We start from the raw sequence: 17478 nt of genomic DNA, 5'->3' as shown, positions 1-17478 counted from the left end.
GAGATGAGGTGTCTGAGAAGTATGGTGGGGGTTACTAGGCTGGATAGAGTGAGAAATGAGGAGGTGAGGAGGAGAACAGGGGTGAAAAAGGATTTGGGAGATAGGGTTGATGAAAGAATATTAGGATGGTTTGGACACATGGAAAGAATGAGTGAAGAAAGACTAGTAAAAGAGGTATGGAAGGCAGATGTGGAGGGAGTGAATATGAGGGGACGTCCTAGGATGAGGTGGATGGATGGGGTGAAGGGGGCTTTGGGGAAGAGGGGAATGTCTGTTGAGGAAGGAAGGGAGAGGACGGAAGACAGAGGTGAGTGGAGAATGGTTGTATATGGATGATGTTGTGACTGCATGAGGAGAAATGGGTGGGGGGGTGGGGGGTGGGGTAGTATGTGTGAGTGAATTTTGACGCAGCCCGAAGGGATTTCTCCCCGTCCTCGCCTTATATGCAAAGGGGGACGGAGAGGGGGGGTCGCCGATTAAATGAAGCGGCCTTGCTGTGGATGTACTGTGTCTTGCGACACTGCTTCTGACCCAGGGCGGTGGGCAGGGTGCAGGGATGACCCGTCATCCAGGAGGTGCTCAGATGAGAGGGAGGGTGGGAGGGGTGTGGAGTGTATTTAGGGATGAAATGGGTGGGATTGTTTTTATGCCTTTCCCTTTCTGGCTACCTCCCTTGGAAGGGGGAAAAAGCCTTGGTATATGTATGTATGTATGTATCATTATTATTAGCCATCTGGTATGGAGTGGGTGGAGAAGGTGTGGAAGATGAGGTTGCTTATCCATTTATTTTTATTGCTACCAGCCTATTTTATGTAGATGTTTGGTATCCCTTCAGTAAGAGCTTCCATTTCCTTTTTACTTCAAGTAAAAATTATGACTGTTTTACATCAAACTTTTAAAGAAGAAGGTGAGGAGCATACACCAGGAATTGTATAGCTGCAGCTGAAGCTGTCTCCTTTGCTCTGTGCATTTTGACTGTTTGGGCAGAGACCAAACCTTTAATTAAGTGAAGGTGAGACCAGCATGCTTACAATAATGCCACAAGCACACAAACTTTTGAATATTTCAAAATTTAACAACACAACACTGTAGTGGTTGTAATGATATAATGTAATGTGTAATTTATAACAGTGTGTGACCTGAATAGAATTGCTGATGATGGCAATGTCAATCAAATAATTCCAACAGTCATCCCCAGACTCGAACCGTCAGCCTTGCATCTCACAAGACCTCGGTTTGAGTCCGGGGACGACTGTTGGAATTATTTGTTATAACTGTGTATTTATCTACATGCATTCTCTAGTGCAGCAACCTAACATACGCCAATATGTCGATGCCACATTGTATGATATATAACTATGAAGACCTATGCATATATTCTATCTGAATCCAGCCCTACCTTTTCATGTAACACCTTAGCATGCTCATAATGTAATTCTGTATATACAATATACGTATGTCCTATGTAGATAGGTTAGATGTGGCAACTCTGTATGTCCAGGCAGAGACGCAGGAGGCCTACGACCTAGGGTGAATGAGATGGAGTAAGCTGCTTGCATTGGTTACTTGCTATGCTAGAAAATGTGCATAGATAAATACGCAGTTATAAATTACACATTACATTATATTACATTATATTACAACTGCTACAGCACACATGCTACCAAAAATAAATACATACATATATCAAAGGCTTTTTCCTCCTTACAAGGGAAGTGGCCAAAAAACAAAGGCATACAGTAAAAACCACTCCCACCCATTCCATCCCCACATCTACTCCCATTCACCCACCTCCCTCCCTCTTATCTTGGCTCCTCCTGGATGACAGGTAATCCCAGCATCTCGCCCACTGCCCTGGGTCAGAAGCAGTGTTGCAAGACACAGCACATCCACAGCAAGGCCACTTCATTAAATCAGTGATCCAACCCCCCTGTCCCCTAATGTAGAAAGGGAGAAGATGGGGAGAAATCCCTTTGGGCTGCATCAATTTATTTCTAACACACTCCCTCACCCCCCATCCCCCACCCACTCCCCCCATGCATCACAGCATCATCCATATACAACCATTCTCCATTCACCTCTGTCTTCTGTCCTCTCCCATCCTTCCTCAACAGACATTCCCCTCTTTCTCAATGCCCCTTTTACCTCACCCATCCATCTCATCTTTGGTCACCCCCTCATGTTCACTCCTTCCACCTCTGCTTTCCAAACCTCTTTTACTAATCTTTCTTCACTCATTCTTTCCATGTGTACAAACCATCCCAATACTCTTTCATTAACCCTATCTCCAGCTCTCTTTCCACCCCTGTTCTCCTCCTCACTTCATTTCTCACTCTTTCCAGCCTAGTAACCCCTATCATACTTCTCAGGCACCTCATCTCTCATTCAAACTCCTCTCTTTTTCTCTTATGTTCCATGTTTCTGCCCCATACAGTACTGTCAGCAAAATCACTCCTTCATACAATCTCCTCTTAGCATCCATTCCCAAATGTCTATTTCTCATTACATATTTTAATCCACCAAGGCATTTACTTGTTTCTCTCAATCTACATTCTACCTCCACCTCCATTCCTTCCTTTCCCACCACATTTGCACCCAAGTATTTAAAACTATCCACTTCCTCCAGTCTCCCTTAATATTCACTTCCAGTCAGCTGCCACTTTCTCCCCTTGTACATCTCATCACCATACTTTTACCCACATTTATCTTCAACTTCCTTCTTTTGCACACCCTTCCAAACTCTGTCACTAACTTCCTCAATCCCTCTGATCCTGCCACAAGTGCAGTGTTGTCAGCAAACAACAACTGGCTTATCTAACACTTTTCTGCATTTTCTTTAACCATCTCCAATCCCTGACCCACTACTCTTGCATTTACCTCTTGCACCACCTCATCCATGTACAAATTGAACAGCCAGGGCAACATAAAACATCCCTGGCAAAGTCCCACCTTTACCTCAAACCACTCACTCTCTCCATTTCTGATTCCAACACAAGCTCTACTACTCTTGTAAAAACTCATGACTGCTCTTAACAGCTTTCCTCCTATCCTGTCTACCCTGTCATAAGCTTTTTCTAAATCCATAAAAGCCCAAAAAACATCCTTACCTTTTCCTAGTTTTCTCACATATCTGTCTTACCAGAAAAATCTGATCCATACAACCCCTACCTGTCCTAAATCCACACTGTTCCTCACCAATTACTCCCTCTGTTCCTCTCCTTATCCTCTCAATCAGGACCCTCCCAAAAATAAATGATTACACAAATTAATATTAAGTAGATGATAATCTCTTTTATCAAATGTTTAAATAGCCTGTTTCAGTGTTTTATTTAGTCTCTTGCATATATCTCAAAAAATATATTAATCTTGTCAAAAGTTTGATTCTATCAGGTTTTACCCCCTAACAATGCACTCCAATTTCATATGGTGATATCCAGTACTTTGTTTTGGTTTCCTTAATTCATGTTGTCCTAATAATTTTCCCATTCTGAACCCTAATACTTTTTTTTAACCATTGCACATGTGTGATCAGTATTTTCCAGACCACAAGTCAATCTTTCTCTGAATTAATCTTAAAACTTTTCAACATTTTTACTGGTTCACTACTTTCAAGATCACTGTTTTTAGCTGTCATGAACCCATTTATTCTTCTTTGACTTTTGGAGTCCTACGTGACAAAATGCATGCCAGGACTGCACCCACTCCTGCTGAGAAAGTACCAGTCAAACCAGGTCCATATACACTTATCTCCTGAGTTATTCCAGCAATAAGGGGAGTCATCATACGTGATATGGATGTGATGCTTTGACTAAATCCAGTCACTGAACCAATCTGGAAAAAATAACAACAAATTTGAGTTATAATAATGTTTTTTATATAAAATTCACACTACATTTCTATACTCTATAAAACACATACAACACCTCCAAACTAGAGCTCCAAAGGCTTTGAATAAGATGAAAATTCTCAATAGTGCAAGGAAAACAAGAGGCCTGGTTTGTATTGAATGGAAGGGGGACCATTTGTGGTTACCCAAAAATATTTATCTCCACTGTTAAATTAATCTAATCAGTGAAAATGTAAGAAAATAGAAATTATCATTTTGAGCCAAATGTCAACTATGCTGAAATTAAATGTAAACAGAGGCCTTCAAATGCCTAAGATGTTTCAACTGTATAATGAAGACACTTTTTCTGGTTTTGGTAGGTACGAAAGAAGAAATTTTAGTCAAATCTTAGACATGGAAAGGTGTGCACCACTTTGATGACTTGCGCATCTTTGTAGCTGTGTCTCCCTTCATACTTGCATGCACACGCATGCACACACATTTACAAAGGATTACAAAGGATTACAAAGGCGGAGCATACCGACAGGAGACCTTTTGATCCATATCTAGGTCGGATGCGAAAAAAAAATCATATTAATAATAAAATAATAAATAAAAACTATGATAATGTAAATAACAAATAAAATACATAAATAAATGCATAGGTATAGTTAAATAATAAACAAACAGGTAAATAGTAAATAATAATAAATTGACATACAACTAATAATAAATAAAAATCAGACAGACAAATGATAACAAAACAAAAACAAATAATATAAGATAAATTATAATCATTACAGCATCTTACTTAGGTATTTATCTAAATGATTCTTAAAGCTTTGAACTGAACTACATTGCACTACCTGTGCAGGAAGTTTATTCCATTCATTAACTACACGGTTGGCAAAGTTGTTTCTACCTACTTCCAAATTGAATCTATTTCCGGACAGTTTGAGACCATTGTTTCTTGTCTGATTCTCATTCAATGTAAAAATTTGGTCACTTTTGATGTTGTCAATTCCCTTTAGAATTTTAAAGACCTGTATCAAGTCACCTCTGAGTCTACGCTTTTTTAGGGAAAACAGATTCATATGTTTTAGTCGATTTTTGTATGATTTATTTTTGATATTTGGAATCAGTTTTGTGGCTCGCCGTTGTACTCTTTCCAATCTGTCAATGTCTTTAATGAGATTCGGTGACCATACGGAAACAGCATATTCCAAATGTGGACGAACTAACGATTTATATAGCTTGTTAATGAGTGATGGACTTTTGAAATCAAAAGATCGCGCAATCAGTCCTAGAATCTTATTCGCTTTCTCAGAGGCTGAAATACACTGCTTGGATGATTTGAGGTCGTTACTGATAATTACGCCGAGATCTTTTTCACTATCCACTTTTGTTAACGAATTTCCAAATAACTTGTAATCGTACTTACTGTTATTTTTACCTATGTGTATTACCTTGCATTTACTTGTGTTAAATTTCATTAGCCACTTTTCAGACCATTGCTGTAATTTATCTAAATCTTCTTGAATATCTAATTGGTTTGAGTGATCATTTGCCACTCCGCACAGTTTTGTATCATCAGCAAATTTGGAAACAGTAGATTTTAGTCCATGGTCTATATCATTTATATATACTATGAATAGAAGTGGCCCAAGAACGGAACCTTGAGGAACTCCACTTGCAACACTTTTCCATTCAGAAGTTTTTCCATTTAAAACAACTCTCTGTTTTCGATCATTCAACCAATTACTAGTCCAACCTAATAGGCTACCACTTATTCCATGCAAAGCTAATTTAGTAAGTAGTCTTTCGTGTGGGACGGTACTTTCAATGACAAGACTACTGTCCCAAGGCCCATTGTTTTCGGTGACCAAACCATCCAACCTTTCTTGACAACACCCTTTTTGACAACTAAAGATTCTGGGCACTCAGGTCAAGACAGAAGCGCTGCATCCTCGGGTCAGCCACCCGCAACCGATCGGCTGAGACCTTGACTGAAGCGACCCAACTTCCATATATTCCTCATATGGCAACTTTTGTAAATATTTGGTATACATGTCTGGCAACCCTCCAAACTTTGCTGAGGGGTTGCCATGTATGTAGAACAGAATAGATCCTCAACTGGAGCATTAAAACCAAGAATTCTGCCTGAGTTTCCTTCACCACCAATTCAAATGTAGAACACATTCTACATTTTAGTGGCCATCGATGGACGACAACATTACAACTAAAATTCTGATGGGCAGCTCAAACACTATGACTACGAAGACTACAAAACTTACACATACATTCTAGTGACCATCAGAGGGATTCAAATCTACACACTAACTTCTACAACTGTGGACATCAAAGGACCAGTGCAACACTAATTACTTCAAAGCATCTTCCAGCAGATAATTTAGGTGAGGAAAAATTGCAGAACATTAAGAAATGGAATGAAAACAGAGAAAATGAAAAATTGCTTTTAAGGAAACAGTACAACAACAGATACAAATTGGGTCAGAGACGCAGTGGATAAGAAAAAGTGTATTGCGGTATATGGACTAAAGAAAAAACATGGTCTGGAGAGGTACATGAGAGAAAAAGCAGAAAGAGAAGTAGCAATAACAATTCTAAAAGAAATACAAGATGGTGACCAGGAAGTAGAGAAAGATATAGAAGTGTATAGCATACATACATACATACATACATACATATAACAAAGGCTTTCTTCCCCCTTACATGGGAAGTGGCCAAAAAACAAAGGCATAGAAACCACCCCCACCTATTCCATCCCCTACATACTCCACTCCCCTCTACCCTCTTCCCTCCCTCTTATCTTGACACCTACTGGATGAGGTGTCATCCCTGCATCTTGTCCATTTCCCCTGGGTCAGAAGCAGTGTTGCAAGACACAGCACATCCACAGAAAGGCCGCTTCATTAATTCAGCAACCCCCCCTCTCCATCCCCTCATGCAGAAAAGGAGATGGGGAGAAATTCCTTTGGGCTGCAACAATTTATTTCTCCTATATACCCCTTCATCCCCCACCCACTCCCCCTCGTGCATTACAGCATCATCCATATACAACCATTCTCCATTCACCCCTATCTCCTCCCATCCTTCCTCAACAGACATTCCCCTCTTTCCCAATGCCCCTTTTACCCCATCCATTTCATCCTAGGTCGCACCCTCATGTTCACTCCTTCCACACCTCTTTTACTAGTCTTTCTTCACTCATTCTTTCCATGTGTCCAAACCATCCTAATACTCTTTCATCAACCCTATCTCCCAGCTCCCTTTCCACTCCTGCTCTCCTCCTCACCTCATTTCTCACTCAATCTAGCCTCGTAACCCCTATCATACTTCTCAGACATTTCATCTCAAACACATTCTAACTCCTCTCTTCCTTTCTTATGTTCTATGTTTTTGCCCCATACAGTGCTGTCAGTACAATCACTCCTTCATACAACCTCCTCTTTGCATCCATTCCCAACTGTCTATTTCTCATTACATTTTTTAATCCACCAAGGCATTTACTTGCTTCTCTCAGTCTACATTCTACCTCCACCTCCACTTTCCTGCCAAATTCACACCCAACTATCTAAAAGTATCCACTTCCTCCAGTCTCTCTCCTTTAATAATCTGCTGCCACTTTCTCCCCTTGTACATCTCATCACCTTACATTTACCCACAATTATCTTCAACTTCTTTCTTTCATACACCTTCCCAAACTCTGTCACTAACTTCCTCAATCCCTCCTCTGATCCTGATACAAGTGCAGTGCTGTCAGCAAACAACAACTGGCTTATCTAACACTTTTCTCCATTTTCTTTAACATTCTCCAATCCTGAACCACTACCCTTGCATTCACCTCACACACCACCCCATCCATGTATAAATTGAACAGCCAGGGCAACATAATGAAGTCCCACCTTTACCTCAAGCCACTCACTCTCTCCATTTCTAATCCTAACACAAGCTCTACTACTCTCATAAAAACTCTTGACTGCTCTTAACAGCTTTCCTCCTATCCCATATATCTGCAGTACCTCCCACAGTGCCTTCCTGTCTACCCTGTCGTAAGCCTTTTCCATATTCATAAAAGCCCAAAAAACTTACCTTTTCCTATAGCTTTCTCACATATCTGTCTTACCACAAAAACCTGATCTACACAACCCCTACCTGTCCTAAACCCACTGTTCCTCACCAATTACCCCCTCTGTTTCTTTCCTAACCCTTTCAATTAAGACCTCCCATAAGCCTTCCCAACTACATTTAACAAACTGATCCCTCTAAAACTACTACACTCACACTTGTCCTCTTTTCCCTTGTAAAGTGAAACTATACAGGCACTCCTCCAGTCCTCTGGCACTCTAGCCTCTCTTAAACAAACATTAAATAACTTCACCAGCCAGTCCACCATCACTGTACCTCCTTTTTTCAGACATTCTGCATGGCATCCATCCAATCCGGATGCCTTACCTGCTCTCATCTTAACAGCTGCTTTCACTTCACCTTTCCTAATTTCTCCTCCATTTTCCTCACTAATCACTGTCATTTTCTTAGTGCTTCCCACTGCAACTACCTTCCCCTCCCTATCCTTCACATTTAGCAACTCCCTAAAATATTCTAAAGAAAGAAATCAACATCTAAAGATGAAACTAAGATCACAAATGGTAGTAGAAGACATATTAGAAAAACTAGGCAAGTTAGCAAAGAGTGAACATTATAATAAATATATGGTTAAAGAGAGAAATGAATGTTGAGGAAAGAGAAAGTGAGAAGACACTAAGAGGTGAAGCCAAGGGGAAAAAATGCAAAGAGAATGGAGACCAAAAGCAAGGAGTTCTATTGGAAGGTCTTAGACATAAGGCTGAGAAAATGGTACACTACCACTTAATAGTGCTGGACATGGGTTATACAATTATTGTAACAAAAACAGAAATGTGAAACAGGGAGGAATTATGTTCTTGGCCAGGAAAAACTGAAATGTGACAAAGGTTACTGAGGGTAAAAACAGTGAAAATGATCATGAGGTGTATAGAGAAACTCAAAATTAATAAAACACCAGGGTCTGATGGTTAGCATCCAAGAATCGTAAAGGAAATGAAAAATTAAATTGTTGTTCCATTAGAAATTATTTTCAAGAAATCCATCATATCTGCAGATGTCCCAATAGAATGGAAGCTAACAGTACTCCCATATTCAAAAAAGATGACAAAAAGAAGCCAAATAACTACAAGCCTAAAGTTTGACATCAATCATTGGAAAAATGATGGAAATTATCATCAGAGATGCTAACAAACATCATTTAGAAAGTAACTATTTGATAAATGGTAGCCAGCATAGATTCAGATGGAAACATTCTTGTGTGACTAACTTGCTCAAATTCTACAACACAGTCATCTTGAATTATGACAAAAAAAATATAGATTTAATATATTTAGACTTTGCAAAAGCTTTTGATACTGTCCCCCACGAAAGGCTACTTACTAAATTAGCTTCACATGGAGTAAGTGGTAGCATATTAACCCCTTCCATACGGTGCAGCACACGTAAGCGTCATGGGGAGCGAGTGTATTCACAAGGCTGCCATATCGGCGTCTTGATTATATTTATTGTAGTTGCCCCTCCATAATGACATTCTTTCTAATTCTTTTGTAATCGCATTTTCTATGGTTATCAAAATTCACGGGTGAAGAGAGAACGATCGATATAAGCGGTGACTATATTTTATGATGCGAGTATTATTACGACACGTCGTACGGCTGGCATTGGCTGCTGCCACCGAGATCTAAGTCCATGACGCCTACGTGTGCGGCACCGTATGGAAGGGGTTAAGTTGGACTAGATATCAGTTGAATGATCAAAAACAGAGAGATATTCTAAATGACAAAACTTCTAGATGGAAAAATATTACGAGTGGAGTTCCTCAGGGTTTCATTCTTGGGCCACTTCTATTCATAGTATATATAAATGATGTAGACCACAAACTATAATCTATTGTCTCCAAATTTGCTGATGATACAAAATTGTGTGTAATGGCAAATGATCACTTAAATCAATTAGATATTCAAGAGGATTTAGAAAAATTACAGCAATAGTTTGAAAAGTGGCTAATGAAATTTAACACAAGTAAATGCAAGGTTATGTACATAGGTAAAAATAACAGTAAGTACAATTACAAGTTATTTGGAAATTCATTCACAAAAGTGGATAATGAAAAGGATCTCAGCATAATTATCAGTAACAATCTTAAATCGTCTAAGCAGTGTATTTCAGCCTCTAAGAAAGCAAATAAGATTCTAGGACTGATTGTGCCATGTTTTGACTTCAAAAGTCCATCTCTCATTAACAAGCTATATAAATCATTAGTTCATCCACATTTGGAATATGCTGTTTCTGCATGGTCACCGAATCTCATTAAAGACATTGAGAGATTGGAAAAAGTACAACGGCGAGCCACAAAACTGATTCCAAATATCAAAAATAAATCATAAGAAAATTGACTAAACCATGTATGTTTTCCCTAAAAAAGCGTAAAATCCAAGGTGACTTGATACAGGTCTTTAAGATTCTAAAGGGAGTTGAGTACATCAAAAGTGACAAAATTTTTGCACTGAATGAGAAGACGACAAGAAATAATGGTCCCAAACTGTCAGGAAATACATCTAATTTGGATGTGGGTAGAGACAACTTTGCCAACCATGTAGTTAATGAATGGAATAAACTTCCTGTAGAGGTAGTACAATGTAGTTCAGTTTGAAGCTTTAAGGGAGTGTTGTATCGCTTCATAGAGTAGGTGAAATTAAATTTTCAAATATGTATTTAATGAACTTGTGAAGCTCTAATTACTTAATGGAAAATCCTTCCACATCATTCAGCTTGGTATAAAATTAAAGTTTAGAGTCTGGGGAACAAAAACTATTGAATACATTTTTTCAAACTTATACCTCTGATTTTTATTAATTTGTTTCTCTGAATAATTAAAAAATGCTGCAAAATTCAGTTTCACAAAAAAAAAAAAAATCATATTTCTTATTTCTTTTATTTTTACTGTAGGAAAGAGAGAGCATGATGTTTTCTTTCAAATGAAACAAAAATGACAAAAATCCATAAAGAACAACCAAAGATATTACAACAGAACAGAAAGAACAAAAACATAAACTTTACAGGATGGAGAATTTAAATTTTTGCCACCATTTGTTTGATGGTTGTGATGTCTAGCAAATTTCCAATTTCCTCTTTGCTGATGAGGTGTGAAGTGAGGGTGAGTGGTGTGGTGTGGGTGGAAGAGGTGTAAGGTGGGCATGGCTAGTAGATGCTTGCGAAGTGCTGGGTGCAGCTATTATGCCTTTCTCCTCTTTCTTTTTTCTTCTAGTTTCTTTTTCAGGCACTCACGGGCCCTCTCTATATTCTGCTACTTCACTCTCTTGTTTCTTGTTAATTTTCCCATCATCACAGCAACAATACAGGGTGAGGAATCAAAATTGTGTTGTATGGTGAGAGCGCCAGGAGCAACATCATCTTACTTTTTGACATTTTCAAGAGTAATGATACCCTGTCCACTGTCTTTGTTGGGTATGCTGGTGGGAGGAGTTGTCAAATATCTCCATAAACACAATTCTGTAGCAAAAAATTAAATAGCTATAGAAATGTTGATGTTATGTTGATTGTTTCTTATGCAATGGGGTTCCCAGAGATTGCCAATATTTTATATATTTTATGTTGTATAAAATGATGCATGAGGTGGAATGGGTGGGGGGATGAGGGGTGAGGTAGTATGTTTAAGTAAAATTTGACGCACCCCGAAGGGATTTCTCCCCGTCTTCTCCTTTTATGCATGAGGGGACGGAGAGGGTTTTTTTTTTTTTTTTTCGCCGATTTAATGAAGCGGCCTTGCTGTGGATGTGCTGTGTCTTGCAACGCTGCTTCTGACCCAGGGCAGTGGACAAGGTGTAGGGATGACCCATCATCCAAGAGGTGCTAAGATAAGAGGAAGGGTGGAGGGGTGTGGAGTGTATTCAGGGATAGAATGGATGGGAATGATTTTATGCCTTTTCCTTTTTGGCTACCTCCCTTGTAAGGGGGAAAAAGCCTTAGTATATGTATGTATGTATGTTGTATAGAAAAAACAGAAATGAAATACAGCTGCATAACTTTGTATGAGTGTTGCCACCATCATAGAGATTCTTATGAAATGTTTACCTAAAATTCGCTCGTGTGCCAGAATTTTTCAAATGATCGCTGGCGACACTCCCTTAAGATGCATTTAGATAAACACCTAAGCAAGATACTGTAATGTCTCCCATTTATTTTATATTATTTATTTGTTTGTTATTGTCTGTTTATTATTTGTTTGATTTTCATTTATTATTAGACATCTGTAAATATATTATTTACTATTTACCTGTTTGTTTATTATTTAACTATACCTATGCATTTATTTATTCTATTTATCATTATATTATTAAAAAATTTATTCATTCATCATTATCATAATTTTCTTTTCGCATCCAACCTAATTATGGACCAAAAGGCCTTTTGTCGGCATGCTCCACCTTTGTAATCCTTTGTAATATAACATAACCCTGGTACAGTCCCACCTTCATTGACTTTCTCCATTCACCACATTCACACAAGCTCTACTGCAAACATCTTTTAGAAATTTTCTTACCTGTAAAGGATCACAGCTGGAAACAATGAGAGATGTGGTGCTAACTCTGATGACAGCAGAACCAACACACAAAGGCACAAGGCACAGTAGCAATAGTGTCAAGGAGGGAGCCACAGTTAGTAAAAATAGAGAAGTAGTTAATAAAACTGAGCTATGGAACAATTCTTGCTTTGAATTGCCATAGTAACGAGACACTGCTCCAGTTGAAAATCCAGCCAAGGCACTGATTATTCCCTGAAATTAAAATGAATATGTCTTTCATCATTCATTTAAGGAGTATAACATTTTGTTAATTTTACAGCATTAATAATAAAGTAACAACATATACACAAAGAAAATATACATTTGATAAAAATATCATGGTAACCTCTTTCACATAGTGGCACAGTTTATATATCCTGCTCTGGCAATCAACAAATAATTTTACTTAGTTAAGAATGGCCCATAGCATCTCAAATGATAATGGCCCCTTTCAGTCCTGGATTTTCCCACTAATTAAATTTAACTTCCTGGTATCTGACACAGCAAAATACATAAACTACCAGCATGTTGCAGGCACCCAACTGACTTTCAGTAAAGACATAAATACCTGAAAAGAAATGAGGTAGCCTATGATTTTTGGGCTGGCTCCAAAGTTCTGGTCAATCAACAGAGAGAAGTTGGATCGATAGACTAAAGCAGAGAAGCTTAACAAAAATCTAATCATGAATATCTCCCCAAATATATCCCAATTGATTTCTTTAACAAAAGTAAAGAACCCTCCAAGATTCTCTGCTTCAGTCTTAGGTGTAGATTCTTTCTTTACATTCTCAATTTCTGGCAAATAAAACCAACAAAGCACTGCAAGAATAAAAGAAAATATAAACTTTAACATACATAAAGGGTACAGATTGCATAAGATAATATTAGTCAATATTTCTGGGGTCATACATTATTCTTTATACTTGTTCACAAAAGAATGCAGAGACATTTTGTAATTTTTACTATTCTTCCTTACTACTATACTTGCTCACAAAAGAATGCAGAGCCATTTGGTAATTTTTACTATTCTTCCTTCAATCTCAGTTTAATCTTACAGTTTGAGGTGAATCTGGGGCTGTGTCAGGGTTGTGTAATGTTGCCATGGTTTGATCAACCAATTATTGCCAAAATCACAAAGAGAAAAACTTGCAGCTCTACAGTGACTGGCACTGGTCCTCAGAACCTACCATGGAGAGATGAGATGAAGCAGGAAGAGATTTTGGACTACTGTTTGTGCTGTATCAATATGGAACTGTCTCTATGTCACTGACTCAAAGTGGTAGGTAGAGGAGAACAATTCCAGTTGTCAACTCTCATATATACATATACCAATGGCTTTCTTCCCCCTTACAAGGGAGGTAGCCAAAAAACAGTCATAAAAACCACTCCCACCCATTCCATTCCTATCACACTCCACCCCCTTCCCTCCCTCTTATCTTGGCACCTCCTGGATGACGGGTCATCCCTGCATCTTGTCCACCCCTGTCTTCTTCTGTCCTCTCCCGTCCTTCCTCAACAGACATTCCCCACTTCCCCAAAGCCCCTTTCACCCCATCTATCCATCTCATCTTAGGTCACCCACTCATGTTCACTCCTTTCAAATCTACCTTTCACACCTCTTTTACTAGTCTTCACTCATTCTTTCCATGTGTCCAAACCATCCTAATACTCTTTCATCTACCCTCTCTCTCAACTCCCTTTCCACCCCCGTTCTCCTCCTCACCTCCTCATTTCTCACTCTATCCAGCCTAGTAACCCCTATCATACTTCTCAGACACCTCATCTTAACCCCTTCCATACGGTGCCGCACACGTAGGCGTCATGGGGAGCGAGTGTATTCGCGAGGCTGCCATATCGGCGTCTTGATTATATTTATTGTAGTCGCCCCTCCATAATGACATTCTTTCTAATTCTTTTGTAATCGCATTTTCTATGGTTATCAAAATTCACGGGTGAAGAGAGAACGATCGATATAAGCGGTGACTATATTTTATGATGCGAGTATTATTACGACACGTCGTACGGCTGGCATTGGCTGCTGCCACCAAGATCTAAGTCCATGACGCCTACGTGTGCGGCACCGTATGGAAGGGGTTAACAAATATGTACCACAAAAGGAACAAAAAGAAATTTATATAAAATGTTGGTTCAACAAAAGATGTAGTGAGGCTAAAGCCAGGAGAGACAAAGCCTGGAAAAAAATGGAAAAAATACAGAAAAACATCTAAATGGCAAACATACACTAAACTTAGGGACGAATTTGTAAATATACGCAGGAAAGAAAAAAGATAATATGAAAGGGATATCATAGACAAATGTAAGGATCAACCAAAACTCTTTTACAGATATATAAATGACAAACTAAAGGATAAGCATGATATAGTAAAACGCATGATGGAGATAAAGAATACATAGATGACACTGAGATGGCAGAAGTTATGATCAGACATTTCAGGTCTCTTTTTACAATTGAGAGCTCACAATCCTGGGAGGATGGACAAGAAAGATCACCCATGATGAAAGAAATAAAAATAACACAATGGGAAAAAGAGACCAAATAAGAAGCCTAGATATCAGAAAGTCGCACGGACCAGATGGAATTGCAAATTGGATACTAAAAGAGTGCATGGATGAACTGACAGACAAACTATACAAGATAATTGACTTCTCACTCAAAGAGGGAAAGGTACTGCAAGAGTTGGAAAGATGCAAACATAGCACCAATACATAAAGGAGGAAATAAGGAAGATCCTACAAACTTCAGACCGGTGTCCTTCACAAGCACAGTAGCAAAAATATGGGAAAAGGTCATCAGGAACAAATGGACCAAACACTTGGAAGATAACAAAATAATAAATCCCAAACAATTTGGTTTAAGATGTGGAAGATTGTGCACGACAAACCTGATCTGCTTTTACTCGAGACTAATTGAAATAATACAAGAAAGGGATGGATGGGCAGACTGCACCTTCTTGGATTTGCAGAAAGCATTTGACAAGGTACAACATAAAAAATTAATAAGTAGAATTGAAAAAATAGGAGGAATTCAAGGCAAACTGTTGGAATGGGTGAAGGATTTCTTTACTGGGAGAAAAATGAGAGTGGTACTTTGAGACAAAAATTCGAAATGGGAAGATGTAAAAAGTGGCGTCCCCCAAGGCTCTGTTTTGGCTCCTTTAATGTTTGCCATATACATAAATGATATGGATGAAGGAGTAAATTGTTACATGAACTGTTTTGCTGACGATGCCATTACTCAAGAGAGTGAAAACAGAAGAAGATTGCAGATTGCTGCAAGATGACCTGGATAAAGTATGGGAATGGAGCCGGAGACATGATTGGAAACAAAGAAGTCAAAAAAAGTAAACTCAGAGAGGGACCTAGGAGTAATCATCTCTAGTGACTTGACACCTGACAAACATGTAAATAAATTATTTGGCGAGACTTTCAACTTATTAAGATCAATGAAAGTGCCCTTTGATTACATGGATGAGGAGATGGTTAAGAAAATAATTGTTACACTGATAAGACCAAAATAAGAATATGCTGTATCAATGTGGGCACCTACAACAACAAAAAACATAAGAAAATTGGAAAGAATCCAAAGAGCAGCGACAAAAATGGCACCCACACTGTTAAATCTGACATATGAACAAAGATTGGAGAAATTACTGCCGTCAACACAAGAGCAGAGAAGGGAAAGAAGCGATTTGTTGACCATTTTCAGAATTATGAAAGGGATGGAAGTTCTCAATAGAGATGACCTATTAAAATGGGACAAAAGAGAAACAAGAGGACATGAAAAGAAACTAAAGAAAGACAGTTACAGAAGAGACCTGAAAAAAATTAGCTTCCCACAGCATGATCGATGTCTGGAACAAACTGAACAGAGAAACAGTAAATGCCATCTGAGAGGTACAAAGAAAAAAGAAGAGAAGTAAAGCATAAGACAGGGGAGGCAGAGGAGAGCAGATGTGAAATGGGATAAGAGTATGACAGAAAATTTTGAAAGCAATAAAAAGAAGTTTTGGAAAGAAATTAAGAGAGAAAGAAGAGGTGAATCAAGTAGAGAAGAAAAAGTAAAAGGTGCAGATGGAGAGATGATAATGGAAGAGTAGGCAGTAAGAGGAAGATGGGCAGAGTATTTTAGGGAGTTGCTAAATGTGGAGGATAGGGAGGGAAAGGTAGTTGCAGTGGGAAGCACTAAGAAAATTACAGTGATGAGTGAGGAAAATGGAGGAGAAATAAGGAAAGATGAAGTGAAGTCAGTTGTTAAGATGATGAGAGCAAGTAGGGCTGGTGAGTTTATTAAATGTGTGCTTAAGAAAGGGTAGAGTGCCGGAGGACTGGAGGAGTACCTGTATAGTTCCACTTTACAAGGGTAAGTGTAATACTTTCAGAGGGATCAGTTTGTTAAGTGTAGTTGGGAAGGCATCAGCGAAAAAAATACACGGGAGCAACGAGCAATTTCGCTCGGGAAAGTTCCAATGTCGCTCTCACAAATCCAATAGCGGGAGCGATCCCCCACAAAAAAAATCGCTCCCGCGGCAAGATTCAACATTTTTCATGCATTATCTATCATTTGGCAATCCCTGAATCCCATCACCATTGATGAAAGGATCAGAACAAACACAACTTACCACAGATCAATCATTGCATTATCAATCGATATCATAAACGCAACGCATCAATCAACTTTAATTTGTTGCTGTACGTACATATGTGTACGCGGTATAGCTGCTAGAGTTCAATGGCTTACCTAGCCTAGCTTCGTATCAGCTACATGCGCGCATATACTAGTACATGTTGACTAGACTCTACATGACTATCGTGCTACATAATGTCACTAGTTTTGAATTGCATGGTACCTGTATGCAGGGAAGTTCATTGGTTGCATGCAGCTAGCTGCCCAATCGACGCGCTGACTACATGTACAATGCACCATACCTAATACCACATC

General features: G+C 38.8%; 1 protein-coding gene across 4 annotated transcripts in view; it reads right to left on the bottom strand.

Annotated features, from left to right (window-relative positions):
• Positions 1-525: 525 nt before the first annotated feature.
• The window catches only part of LOC143036399 (major facilitator superfamily domain-containing protein 9-like), a 51955-nt gene continuing 35002 nt past the window's right edge, over positions 526-17478 (bottom strand). For 2 of the 4 annotated variants that reach the window (XM_076203727.1, XM_076203728.1), the window contains exons 5-7: positions 13087-13337; positions 12498-12731; positions 528-3831 (exon numbers count right to left, since the gene is read on the bottom strand). In XM_076203727.1, coding sequence (XP_076059842.1) covers positions 3643-3831; positions 12498-12731; positions 13087-13337 — 674 coding nt within the window. In that variant the 3' untranslated portion in view covers positions 528-3642. Of the gene's footprint in view, positions 3832-12497; positions 12732-13086; positions 13338-17478 lie in introns of all 4 variants that reach the window. The other 2 variants (XM_076203726.1, XM_076203725.1) reach the window with 2 other exon arrangements.

This window comes from Oratosquilla oratoria, chromosome 20, assembly GCF_046742065.1.
Source record: "Oratosquilla oratoria isolate Oo_2021 chromosome 20, ASM4674206v1, whole genome shotgun sequence".
NCBI lineage: Eukaryota > Metazoa > Arthropoda > Malacostraca > Stomatopoda > Squillidae > Oratosquilla > Oratosquilla oratoria.
Note: the sequence above shows the minus strand (reverse complement) of the source record. Positions and strands in the feature narration are given on the sequence as shown.